Source organism: Puma concolor, chromosome E2 (genome assembly GCF_028749965.1).
Source record: "Puma concolor isolate L17-30 chromosome E2, mPumCon1.1.hap2, whole genome shotgun sequence".
Classification (NCBI taxonomy): domain Eukaryota; kingdom Metazoa; phylum Chordata; class Mammalia; order Carnivora; family Felidae; genus Puma; species Puma concolor.
In genome coordinates this window covers 53,084,329-53,097,877 of record NC_141681.1, presented here as the reverse complement: position 1 = coordinate 53,097,877, position 13,549 = coordinate 53,084,329, and the positions used below count along the sequence as shown (strand labels likewise).

The window sequence follows — 13,549 nt, the reverse complement described above, 5'->3', positions numbered from 1 at the left end:
GCAGAGAGAGAGGGAGACACAGAATCGGAAACAGGCTCCAGGCTCTGAGCCATCAGCCCAGAGCCCGACGCGGGGCTCGAACTCACGGACCGCGAGATCGTGACCTGGCTGAAGTCGGACGCTTAACCAACGGAGCCTCCCAGGCGCCCCTCTAAGATTCTAATCTTCATATACACATATCACTAGCTAAGTTTGGTTGAGTGCTTCCCTTGCATAATAACTCAGTCCTTATCACACCACCAGGAGGTAGGCACGGTTGTTAGCTCCACTTTACAGATCGGGAAACTGAGTCTCAGAGGGGCTGCACATCCTAACTGCCCGAGATCCCGCAGCTGGCACAGCAGCGGAACCCGGCTTGGAGCAGGTTAGCTCACGGGGCTGGATGCCTTGGCCACCATGGACAGCGTCTCCCGAGCTGAAGGCGGCCACGACAGGGAGTCCCTTCTCTGTCCACTCCAGGCTTATCATCTGGTTCTCCCTCTTTGCCAGAACCTTGGGGTCCCTCTGCGCCTCCCACAGAGCCGGCTTCTTCTGGAGAATTAGAGCCCGGGACCTCTTTCTCACGAAAGTGATCACAGTAATAATAGAGGACACTTCTCGATCACATAGCCCTGGCACCGGTGCCTGTGGCGCGTGGTGGGGAGGACCGGGAGGGGAAATTATAGGTGGTCAAGGTGCATTTACAGCCGAGTCATTTTGATGCCTACAGCCCTGCCAGGAGCCCAATCATTTCCTGTCCCCTCAAAGTTTCACTCGGACTACTCCGACGTCGCTCATCCCCTCCCCTGCCCCATTAGAGGGTATCTCGAATGTGCTTCAGAGACACAACCGATGCCCTTGTAGATCTAAGCCAGCTCACATCCTTCCCCTCCTCAGAGGCCTCCCATGTTTCCCATCCCACTCGGCATAAGCACCAAAGTCCTTAGTGTAGCCCACCAAAGCCGTGACATCTGCCCTGTTGTTCCCTTTGTGATCTCATCTCCCTCTTCCCCTTACTCCCTCCACTGGAGCCACACTGGCCGCCTCTCAGATACTCAGATACATCCCTCAGATACTCCAAGCGACTCCTGCCTCAGGACATTTGCACTGGCTGTTCCCTTTGCCAGGGATACTTTTCCCCAGCTCTCTTCCACACGGCTCCCACCCTCACCTCCCTCAAGTCTCTACTCAAATGTCACCATTCAGAAAAGCCTTCACTGACATCCTAACACAACGCCTTCCCGCGCCCTACCCTCTCCTCTGTTTTCCTCTATTTTTCTCCATAGCGCCATCACCACCTGCCATTCTACATAATGTTGGCTGTTTATTTGCCTCCTGTACTAGAATAGAAGCTCCACCAGGGCAGGGATGTCGCTCTGATCTGGTTTTGCTGCTGTTTCCCCCAAGAAACACTAAGAACAGTGCCTGGCACACGGCGGGTGCTTAACAAATACCTGTGGAATGAATGAACTGTAAATAACTTATTACATGTGCAACTGTCACTGTGATGTGGCTCTCCCACAGGCCTCCGAGCCCCGTGAAGGAAGGGCCTCTTCCCCACTGTGTTCCCAGCACTGCCCAGCACAGGGCCCAGAGCAGGTGCTCAGGGAGTATTTGTTGAATGAATGAGCCAAGTTAAACAGTGGAGTTATCTATTTAATGCTGGCGCTCCTAATCCTCACGGATTCCATGGTGGGAGAGACCAACCCTTACGTTGTTCCCCTTCTGCACCCCTGACTCACCCTCAGTACTATGTGTTTAACACCGGGCCAGTCTCGTACTTGTGAGTTTTCGGTGGCGCCTTTCCCTCCTCCAGGAAGCCTACCCTGACTCCCCTCCCTTGCAAAGAGCCTTTGACCAACCTTCACCCCTGTTTTGTCCTCTCCCCTCCCGCCGCAGCGAGGGCACGCTGGTGTTCAAGCCGGGCGAGACACAGAAGGAGCTGCGCATCGGCATCATCGACGACGACATCTTCGAGGAGGACGAACACTTCTTCGTGCGGCTGCTGAACCTGCGCGTGGGCGACGCGCAGGGCATGTTCGAGCCCGACGGCGGCGGGCGGCCGAAGGGACGGCTGGTGGCGCCACTGCTGGCCACCGTCACCATCCTGGACGACGACCACGCGGGCATCTTCTCCTTCCAGGACCGCCTGCTGCACGTGAGCGAGTGCATGGGCACCGTGGACGTGCGCGTCGTGCGCAGCTCGGGCGCGCGGGGCACCGTGCGCCTTCCGTACCGCACCGTGGACGGCACGGCGCGCGGCGGCGGCGTGCACTACGAGGACGCGTGCGGCGAGCTCGAGTTCGGCGACGACGAGACCATGTGAGCGCGTCGGCCGGCAGCCCCGGGGCACCGCGGTGGGAAGATGGGGCGGGGCCAAGGGCGCGGGCACGGCGGACGAGGTGGGCGGGGCGCGGGAGGGGCGGGGCCACGGAGTTGGGGCCGGGCCTTGAGAAGTGGGTGGGGCGCGTCCATATAGTGGGCGGGGGCTGGTGGGAGGCGGGGCAAGGCCTAGGGAGGGGGCGGGACAGAGGCGGGGAGGGAGGAGACAGGAGTGCCGGGGCGGGGCCAAGATGAAGGGGCGGGTCTTGGGGCGGGCCTAGGGGAGGGGTGGGGCTTGTGGGTAGGAGGAAGGCTCTGGGGAAATAGCTGGAGACTTAAGGGAAATGTGAGCGAGGCTTTGGGAAAAAAAAGACCGAGTAGGAATGGTAGGGCCTGGGAAGGTGGGGGCAGGGCCTGAAGAGACCCTGAAGACACTGGAAGACTGGGATTTGGGGAAGGCGGGTGGGGTCGGGGCAAGTGGCCTGGATAACAGTCACACCAACGCACACACCGGCACACACAGAATCACAAAGCTACAGACACGCGCGCTGGAGCACAGTCAGGGGTGGTCTCACGCTCAGACACGCGGCCACCCCCTTGCACAGATGCCCGAGTCCCCTCTGTGTGCCTGCAGCCTCACATCCCCCGCCGCATGCCTGGCGTGCAGACGGCGCCTCCCCCACCTCTCCCCCCCCCTTTGCCTGCTCTCTTCCGCCCCCGCACGCCCGTCTGTCTCCCTCCTTCTGCCGCCCACGCTCCTCCCACCGAGCAGAGCCCCCGCCGCGCTCCCTGCCCCCTCCCCCTCCCAGCCTCTGGGCCTTGGCCTCCGCTCAGCTCCTCGCTGCTCTCCCCGCGTCTCCATCCCTCCCTTCGTGTCTCCGCGTGTCTCGCTGTTGGCAGGCCCTCTCTGGGGCTCCGTTAATCTCCGGATCTCGGTCCCCAGTATCTCGCTGACCCGGGTTATATTTCAGTGACGGCCTCTCCGTACCTTTCCATCTGCCTCTCTGCCTGCGTTGGGCTGAGAACTCGGGTTGAGGGCTGAGGGCACCATCCCGGACCCCACTTGTCACATTCCAGAGGCGAGGGGAATGGAGAGAGTTGCCTTCCTGCTTATCCTGGTCCTCCCTGTAGTCTAACCGGCTTCCCTCCTGCTGCTGCGACCCCACAGGCCCTCTCCTCCCCCACACGGCTTCCCCAGGCTGGGACACCCTCTGCCCCCGCCCCTACCCCTGCCCCCACCCAGTCTTCCAGCTGTGGCTTCAGAAGACAGAGAACAGGAGGCTAATTAGCATTTAGGGAAACACATCCTTCCTTTCCCGGGCAGGCGCTAATTAGAGGTGCCTGGAAGCAGCCCGGGGCCGGGCCAGAGGGGTGGCCCCAGGGAGGATCAACACGGAAGTGGAGGAGAGACGCCCAGAGATGGGGTGGCGGGGAGAGAATGCAGAGCGAAAGAGAGAGAGAGAGGCGCTCAGAGACAGAGAAGACCTAGAGAGAGATGGAGACACAGAGACAGAGTAACAGGAGCAGAGAAAGAAAGAGACGGAAAGACAGGAACGTTGACACAAAGGGGGAAGGAAATTGACACAGAAGTACGTGGAGAGAGAGGAGAGGGATTGAGAGGCTATGATCCAGGAAGCCCGAAAGGAAGAGACAGAGACCTTCTTACTGAGAGAAACTCAGGGGAACTCGGGGGAGGAGAGGTCTTCTTGATGCCTCAGAGAGTTTGGGTCAGAGAGAGGGACAAACGACAGGGTTGCGAAGGAGACCGGTCCGAGTTCAGAGGCTGGGAAGGGCTGGAGAGTGGGGTTTCCAGGACGCAAGGAGGGCACACGTGAGGGTGACAGAAGGTCAGCCCGGGGAGCACGGCTGCTTCCTTTGATCTCGGGAAGCCCTGCCTTAGTCTAGCCCGAGTCCCTCTCGCTGTCCCCTGCCAGGTGGGTTTCTCCTCCCTGGGTTCCACGAGGGCGCGCCCGTCAGGATGCCAGTTGGCATGGGTGTCACTGCGTGTCAGTCACCGGGCGTCAGTGGATCCCGGCGTGTCTGCGAGAGAGTGAGCGTCGGAGGTGTGTGTGTATCACCCTGTCTGCGTGTCGCGGGCTCGACAGCTGTCTGCACATGTCAGGGTGTGTGAGTAGAATGTCTCAGGAGACCCTGCTTCCCGCCACGGTGTTCCAGAACCTTGGACAGCTCCCAGTCCACTTCTGAGGCTGGGGGTGGCCATTTCTTTCTGCCCACAGAAAATCAAAATATCCTGAGACCAGAAGGGGGTGAGGGTGGAAGTGGGCATATGTCCCCACATGGCCATCTTGTGTGCATCTGTCTCTACATGGGTGTCGCTGTATCCTGTGCGTTTGTGTGTTGAGATGGGTCCATTGAGTGACTCTCTGATGGAGAGCGTTTCGCTTGAATTGTGGTGACTTTGGCGGTTCCATTCTGCAGACGCTGAGACAGGGAGAGGGGAACACGGATAAAGGAAGGCAGAGAGCTAGGAAGAGACTGAGACGGACAGGGTCAGAGATGGAGACAGAGAGAGAGAGAGACTGAAGGGGATAAAAATAAACAGACACCCGAGAGCCATAACGGGCGAGATGTAAGAAGAGTCTACATGGAACCACAGTGGGGCTCTGCAGGTTGGCGAAGTCACCGAGGCTGCGGTGGGGGTGTTGTGCTAACAGGCATCTGGTCTGTGTGATTTTGCCACTGCATAGGGAATGGCTGCGGGGTGTGATGGTGTGTGGGTGTGGGCGGTGTTGATTGGCTTCTGCTGGGTGACTGTGTGGGCTGGCTGTTTGTGTTTCTGGGTTCTGGGGCCGGGCCTCAAGGTTCCTACAGCTGAAAGGGCTGCTAGCGGCAGGGCTGTGGGTTTTCTGGGTCTTTGTGAGTGAGGGGGTTGGGCTGTGTGCCTGGAGGGCACGGATAACTCCTGGCTCTTCCCCCCACCCCCCACCACCGGCACCCCCTGGTTACCATAGCAGCGCGGATGCTGAGAAAATCAATCAGCGCTCAGTTAATCCTCAGAATGTGGTCAGGACAGAGGGCAGGAAGCAGAGGGCCTCCTGAACTGAAGGATCAGAGTTCACAAATGTTCGTGGAACAGGCACTGCTCTAGGCATTGGGGGGGTGGTGCAGCAAAGTACATAAATGAACAAAGATCGCTGCCCTGGTGGAACTTACTTTTTTTTTTTTTTTTTTACATTTTTAAAATATTTATTTATTTTTGAGAGAGAGAGAGAGAGAGAGAGAGAGAGAGACAAAGCGTGAGCAGGAGAAGGGCAGAGAGAGAGGGAGACACAGAATCTGAAGCAGAATCCAGGGTCTGAGCTGTCAGCACAGAGCCTGATGCGGGGCTTGAACTCACGGACCACGAGATCATGACCTGAGCTGCAGTCAGTCTGACGCTTAACTGACTGAGCCACCCAGGCGCCCAGAACTTACTTTTTTTTTTTTTTTTTTTTGAGAACTTACATTTTAATGTGAAGAGACAAATGGCAAACCGTAAACAAAATAAACATATTAGATGGTTTGTTAGAAGGTGATATGGAACAAAGCGCACGTAGAGCAGGGGAAGGGGGCCAGGCGTGCTGAGGTCGGGACAGGGATGGATTGCAATATTAAAGAAGGTGGGGGAAGTGAGCTTCATTAAGAAAGAGGTTTGAACAGAGATCCAGAGGAACAGAGGGAATGAGCCTGGGGGAAATGGCAGGGCCTGGGATGGAGGGGCGCTCCAGAAATTGGGCAAGTGGCGAGTTACCTGGCGATTCGGGCTGGGGCCTCATGCTGGGTGCTTTTCCTCCCCGCTCAGGAAAACTCTTCAGGTGAAGATAGTTGATGACGAGGAATATGAGAAAAAGGATAATTTCTTCATCGAGCTGGGCCAGCCACAGTGGCTTAAGCGAGGGATTTCAGGTGAGGGGTGACAGGTATGCTGTGGGAGAGGTAAGGGGTCCAGGGTGTGTGTGTGTGGGGGGGGACCCTCAGAGGTTCCATTAGTGGCTGCTCCTTCAGGCTCGTAGATCTGAGCTTCCCAGGGAAGCAATCTCACCTTCTCTCTGTCTCTGTCTCTCCCCAGCCCTGCTGCTCAATCAAGGTGAGTGGAGTCACCGCCGGGCTTTGACTGCAGGGGGGTCTCGGGAGGAGGGTCATGGCCTCAAGCTACCCGTTGAGGTCACGTTTGAGGCGGGTTGGAGGTGAGATAAAGGCAGACTCGGAGCTGGGTGAGGGCTGGAGTTGATCTCAGAGTTGGTGGGGTCCATTGAGTTTGGGGCTACAGCTGGGGGTTCAGAGGCGAAGATCATGTTTTGTTTGTAGTGCACGTTGGGGGAATGGTAGGTCAGGATCCCATCTGGGTTTGTGGTGGGGTCAGATTAGAATTGGGGTCAGATTTAGATCAAAGCCTAAGCTGGGGTTTGAGGTGAGTTTGGGGGGGGGGCGGTTATGGTTAGAATTGAGGCCAGGGTCAGAGATTGGGGTGGGGGTGGGGGCAGCTGCTTGAACATAAGGGACAGAGTAGTTTGGGAGTTGAGATCAGAATCTGGATTTGGAGTTAGGATTAGGGTCAGACTAAAGATTGCATTAGTCAGGGTAAGTGATAGGAGCTGCTGTAACAAATAGGCCCCCAAATCCCAGAAGCTTAACCACAATAAAAGTCATTGCTGGCAGAGTTTTCTGAGAGTGTTCCTGGTTGGGGTGGCATTCCTCTAAGAGTTAGGGTTAAGTTGGTGCTGGGCTTGGAACAAAGGACCACCATGCTTTGGGGAGACAGGTGAGCTGAGGGCCAGCTATAGGTGGGTCTGGGTCCAAGATCTGTACCAACATTGGCTATCCCCTCTTTCCGCACCACCTCAAACACACTCGAAGATGTTTTTCAGAGCTTAGATATAGAGACAAGGCCTCCTCCCACGAGGGTGGTGATGATGATGACGGTGTTGGCGATTTTAACAAAGGAAATAACATTTTAGACTATTTATGTGTGCCGGGCACTAAGCCCTAAGCACCACACATGAAGTAACTCCTTTAAACCCTCACAACCAGCCATAGGTGGCTACTGTTGTTGTACCTGTTTCACAGATATGAGCACGGACGCACAGAGAGGCTAAGGCATTGCCCGGGGTCACACAGCTCCCTCCATTTGAAGCCCAGAGCCTACCAGCTGAACTTCATGGACCAGCTGGGTCTTAGGTTGAGGAAGATGGTGGTCATATGGGGACACGGGGGCAGGCTGGGGGCGTGCCACCACGGAGGCTTCCTAAGGGACAGCTGACAGAGTTTTCTTTCTCAGTAGGAACAGATAGTGAGGGCATCACAGGCCCAGTGAGCCTAACTCCCATCCTTCATGCTGCAGGGGATGGGGACAGGAAGCTGACAGCCGAGGAGGAGGAGGCTCGGAGGATAGCAGAGATGGGCAAACCAGTTCTTGGGGAAAACCGCCGACTGGAGGTCATCATCGAGGAGTCATATGATTTTAAGGTGACTTTCTGGGGACCCCAGCTTCCTGGAGTCTTGGGGAAGGTCTGGTAAGAGTCAACTAGGAGGGTGATCTAGGGTCCGAGCCCATCCCTCCTCCAGCACCATGGACAGCAACACCACCTTTTCCCTTCTTGCCTGTGAACTGGGGTGTGGGGAGGTTGAGGACCCCTGGGCTGTGAGCCCCAACCCCAGTGTTCCTCAGGGAGCCTCAGGGATGCGCTGAGGTGGTCACAGGCAATGGTCTCTTCCCCTCCCTTTCATCCTCAGAACACGGTGGATAAGCTCATCAAGAAAACCAACTTGGCCTTGGTGATTGGGACCCATTCATGGAGGGAACAGTTTTTAGAGGCAGTTACAGTGAGCGCAGGTAAGTGGGGAGGGAGGAGAGAGGAGAGAGAGGGAGGGATGGGGAGACAGAGTGCTGCGGAGGAAAAGAGAGAAATGAATAAAAAGAGAGAAAGAGGGGCAAGAAGAAGAGGACAGAGAACGATAGAGAAGAGAAAGAGAACAAGGACACAAAGAAAAAGAAAGAAACAGGGAAAGATAGGGAACAGATACAAACAGGAGAGATGGACACACACAAGGAGAGAGGTGCAGAGAATCACGGAGAGAGACAGAGACATGGAGAGAACATGAGAGGTGTAGAGAATGAAGTCAGTAAACTGCAGAGGGCCAGAGAGAGACCGAGAAAGAGCGAGAGAGGGATACACAGAGAGAAAGGCAGCCGGAGGGGTGGAGGCAGAGAGCTGAGGGGAGGAGAGGTCCCAGCTGGGCTTTCTCCTGGCGTCAGAGAGCTGGAGGGTGGGAACAGGTTAAATGTCATGGCCTCCTCAGACAGCCTGGGCGCCTCCGTTGCCACGGAGACAGTCAGGGTCGGGGGTGCATCCCAGCTCTCTCCCACCTGTGCGGGTTTCGCCTTCCTTGGGTCTCAGATGGGCCCACACTGCCCCCCTGTGGCCAGAGACACCGTGGCACTTGGATTCATAGGTTCAGTCTTGGGAGACCAACATTGGCCCTTTGTGATACAGATTGGGGAAACTGAGGCCCAGCAGCAGACGAGGGACTGGCCTGAAGTCCCACAGGGAATGAGCTGGAGCTCAAGGCTTCTGTCCCTTATACAACATCAGGCCTCCTTCAGGGAGGCCTAACTGTAGGAACTGAAAATACACTAGGAATTGTGGTTGAACAGGGAGATCGAAACAAACCAGGCTTTGGGAATGGAAATATACCAGGAAGCGAAGTGATGTCTCTCTCTGAAGCCACATTCTTTCAATATCTATTTCTTTATTATTATTATTATTATTTTCATCTTTATTTTTGAGAGAGGGAGGGAGCAGGGAAGGGGCAGAGAGAGAGAGAGAGGGAGACCCAGAATCCGAAGCCGGCTCCAGGCTCCGAGCTGTCAGCACGGAGCCCGACGCAGGGCTCAAACCCATGAACTGTGAGATCATGACCCGAGCCAAAGTCAGAGGCTCAACTGCCTGAGCCACCCAGGCACCCTCCAATATCTGTTTCTGGGGGATCCTCTGGACTCAGCCCTGTGCACGACATTGCTGGGGACAAAGAGATGATTATGACGGCATGAAGCCTATTCTCACAGTGCTCATAGTCCAGTGGGGGGAGACACACGTGCCACAACACAGTGACAACCCAGAGCAGGCAGGGGTGGGCCAGGGGACCTCAGGTTGCTGCGGGAACCCAGACAGGAGGTTGACCCAGCCTGAAGGTCCGGGAGGGCTCCCTGGAGGAGGAGGCTTCTGAGCTGCGTCTTCACATTGGAATAAGCGTTAGCCAGGAGGAGGAAGAAGACGGGGAGGTGTTGCGGGCAGAGGGGGAAACCAAGTACAGAGTTTGCAAGTACCCTAGGTCGTGGCGCGTTTGGGGAGGGTGACTAGGTTCAGGCGTGAAGAAACAGCCTCAGGAGCTGGAGGTGGGCAGAGCCCAGACCGCGCAGGTCCGCATAGGCCATCGCAGGGAGCTGGGGTGTCATTTCGGTGCAAGGGCGGGGGGACCACGGAGCATTTTGAATGGGGGAAGCTCCAGGCGCCGGAGGGAGCTTGTGGAAGGAAGGAGAAGCTGGGATGGGGGGGGGGGGGGAGTTGAGGCTGTCCAGCTGGCAGGAGGTGGGCCAGGAGGAGGTGACGAGGGACGGGATGGACCGTGGGGAGACAGCACTCCCTCCGGGCTCAGCAGAGAAGACAGGGTAGCACAAAACTGAGGCTGCGGGGTGCGAGACGGTGGTCGGTGGTCGTGGAGGTGACTCAGCTGGTGCGTCGGTAGGAAGCAACCCATTAGATCAGAGGAAGTAGTGGAGTGGGGGAGGGTAAAACCCTACCAGTGGTAAGAATCCTGATGATGACGTCATGATGGGGACCGTGGAGCGCCAGGCAGCCTTTGAAGCCCATTTCCTGTCTGGCCTGAGTCAGCTAATGCTCCCCAAGTTTCCAGCTTGGTCCTTGATCATTCTGAGCACTTTGTTCAACACGTGCCCCTGCCTCCTTGACGCGAGCATGAAACTGCTTGAGGGGCTGACGGAGAGGGGCGGGTCTCACCCCCTTGGATGACGCGTGAATCTCCCCAGGCACTAGAAGGGGCCTTTCAATAACAGCCGTCAGGCTGGAGATGCGACGCCCGGGCTGCGCAGAGAGAGTACTTTACATGGCCCGCCTCATGCAGTCGTAACAGCCCCCTCTTGAGGCAGGTCCAGTTTTTACTCCCATTTCTCAGATAGGCATGCGGAGGCTCAGAGAGGTTAGGACACGGATTCAGGATCACGCAGCAGATCCGGAGTTTGGAACCAGAGACGTGGCTCCGGAGCCACAGGCGTAACCATGAGGCTCCCTCTATGGGAAAGGCTGGAGAAGAGCCTCCCCTGATGGGAAAGGCTGGAGGAGTCTGCAGAGACCGGAGCCTTGAATGCCAAGCACAGGAATGTGGGCCTCGGTCTAAGGGCAGTGGGAAACCAAGGCAGGATTTGAAGCAGGGCAGGGAAAAGCCCCCGGGAGAGGCAGTGATAGCAGCCCTTCCCTGCCAAGAGCGCGTTCTCCCCACTCTGACTTCGGCCACGTCTCACCGTGGCCAGTGAGGAACGCATTCAGCGGCGAACAACAGAAAACGCAACCACAAGCAGCTGAAGCACCCTGGAGGTTACTTTTGCCACAGAACAAAGGAATCCGTAGGAGGCAATAAAGAGTCAGCAGCTCGGTAACATCATTAAATGCCCAGGCTCCCTCTTCATTTCTCTTTCCCACTCTCAACCTTTGCCCACATGGTGGCAAAATCGCTGCCGCATCCCCAGGCGTCAAGCTCGCATTCCAGGCGGGGAGAAAGAGGAAGTAGGATAGCAAGAAGGGGCAGCGTGCCTGCTGCTTTGGAGCGTCCAATTCCACTTTTCCTGGGGTCACCGCAAAAGTCTCCTTTGAAAGATGGTGCAAAGAATGAAGAAACCACTCAGTTAAGCATTTGCAAACTTTAAAAAAAAAAAAAAAACAAGACAAGAGACTAAGTGAGCTGGAAAAGCGGGAGAGGGATAGATGACCCGAATTCCCGAATCCGTCAGTGTGTCCTCTGCTGGCTGACAATTCAGAGGAGCTTGGGTGGCCGTCGTCGCCGTGGCTCCCTGCATTTTGCTCCCTGACTTGCTCTGCGCGACTGATCGAGGACTACCCTCTTCCTTATCGGCGTCCTTCCAGGCGTAGCGCCCATTCAATTCGTTTCCTGCTTCTCATTCATTGCTTTGTGCTTCTCAGTTTAGGGCAAGGTAGACGACACATTCCATGTGGGCTTTCCCCTGACACACGTCCCAAGTGGCAGGTCAAGGACAGGTCACATTCAGTCACAGCAGGTGATACAAACACCACGAAGGGCCAGTGAGGCATCCTTTACAGCGGTCAGAAAACACCTCTGTGACACAGTGCCCGTGTCAGGAAAGCCAGAGCTTTCCAGAAGCCCTCCGCTTAGGTCTCCTGGCCGGGCTGGGTCACAGGGCTGCTGCTGCAAGGCATTCTGGGAAAACAAGCACCTTTAGCTGAGTATGTGGCTACTGTTAGCTACAATGAGTCAGAGGAAGTCAATATTTCCAGCTGTAGAAATGGCTTTCTGTAAATGGTAGCTATCAAGACGTCTGGGAAAAGGACTGGGTTTTTTTTGGCTAGGGATGTGGCCACCCCTAGCGGCAAGGGATCCTGGCAAGCCAGATGTTTTTAGCTGAGCACATGGCCTCCGGCACCGAGGGATTCTGGAAAAGCGAGTATTGGTATCTGGGCTCCTGGCCTCAAGGAATTCTGGGAAGGCAAGGCATTTTATAGAGCAGAATTGTACTGAACAAAACGGGGCGGGGGGGGGGGGCTCTGTAGGCCAGGAAGAAGGTGGCCTGGGTGTGTGCCCCAGCTGGGTCGTGTGCCCACAGGGGACGAGGAGGAGGAGGAGGACGGGTCCCGGGAGGAACGGCTGCCTTCCTGCTTTGACTACGTCATGCACTTCCTGACGGTGTTCTGGAAGGTGCTCTTTGCCTGCGTGCCCCCCACGGAGTACTGCCACGGCTGGGCCTGCTTCGGCGTCTGCATCCTGGTCATCGGCCTGCTCACCGCCCTCATCGGGGACCTTGCCTCACACTTTGGCTGCACCGTCGGCCTCAAGGACTCTGTCAACGCCGTAGTCTTCGTGGCCCTGGGCACCTCCATCCCTGGTAACCCCCCTGGGAAACCGCTGGTCCGGGGAGAGTCTCAGAGAAGCCCAGCAGTAGAGCCCGAGAGGAAGGTTGTGCAGAAATAAGGTGGTGGAATCCCACAGAACCCGGATGGTGGGCCCCACAGAAACGCAATGAGGGAGCATGAGAGAAACCAGGCGGGGAGGTCCTGTAGATTCAATAGGTAAACGGAATCCTCCCCAAGAGCAACCATTGGGATGTCCCGTAGAACTAAGGTATTGGGAAATGTAGAACCCAGACAGTGGGTTCCATAGAAAGCAGGGGGCGGGGCCTGTAGAAAGCAACTTTTTTTTTTTTCATGTTTATTTTTGGAGAAAGAGAGAGAGAGAACAGCGGGGGAGGGGCAGAGAGAGAGGGAGAGAGAGAATCCCAAGCAGGCTCCAAGCCCGCCCTGAGTGTGGAGCCTGACTCGGGGGGGGGGGGGGGGGGGCCCGTCTCACCGCCGTGAGACCACGACCTGAGCCGAAAGCAAAAGTCAGCCGCCTAAACCCGCTGAGCCACCCAGGCGCCCCAGAAAGCAGCTATTGTGACTGGCTCTCCGATGCCTGCGCTCTATACCGGAGACTTGAGTTTTTAGCGAGATGTTGAGAAATGGGTGGAGGCCGCAGAAAGGGGGCTGCGTGCTGGACAGAGACCAGGTGGGGAATTGACGGGAAGGGGGTTGCATGTGGGTGGAACCGAACACTTGTCCCGCCAGCTGGCGATGGGGTGATGGGGCCAGTAGAAAGCAGGCAGCGGGTTCATGCAATGCAGACAGCGATTCCTATGGAAAGCGGGCGGCGAGTCCCATAGAAAGCAGGCAGCGGACCCCACTGAATGCAGAGACTGCGATCGCACAGTGGTTCCACCGGAAGCAGGCAGGGGGTGCCATAGAAAGTAGGCAGTGGATACCACTGGATGCAGACAAGTCCCATAGAAAGCAGGCAGCGAGTTCCAGAGAAAGCAGGCGGCGGGTCTTGCAGAGCGCCCGGCACCGGCATGATGACCCACTTTGTGGCTTGCTTGGGGTCAAGGGCCTCGGGCGGGGAGCTGCGGCCGCGGGAGGCGGGGTCTGCCCGGGGGGGGGGGGGGGGG

The 13,549-nt window shown here is 56.9% G+C and overlaps 1 protein-coding gene across 3 annotated transcripts in view; it reads left to right on the top strand.

Annotated features, from left to right (window-relative positions):
• SLC8A2 (solute carrier family 8 member A2) overlaps positions 1-13,549 on the top strand; it is a 28,917-nt gene that overhangs the window by 14,108 nt on the left and 1,260 nt on the right. The window contains exons 4-9 of one of the 3 annotated variants that reach the window (XM_086690226.1): positions 1,879-2,301; positions 6,104-6,207; positions 6,371-6,388; positions 7,643-7,767; positions 8,035-8,134; positions 12,176-12,454. In XM_086690226.1, coding sequence (XP_086546352.1) covers positions 1,879-2,301; positions 6,104-6,207; positions 6,371-6,388; positions 7,643-7,767; positions 8,035-8,134; positions 12,176-12,454 — 1,049 coding nt within the window. The remainder of the gene's footprint in view (positions 1-1,878; positions 2,302-6,103; positions 6,208-6,370; positions 6,389-7,642; positions 7,768-8,034; positions 8,135-12,175; positions 12,455-13,549) is intronic. The other 2 variants (XM_086690229.1, XM_086690228.1) reach the window with 2 other exon arrangements.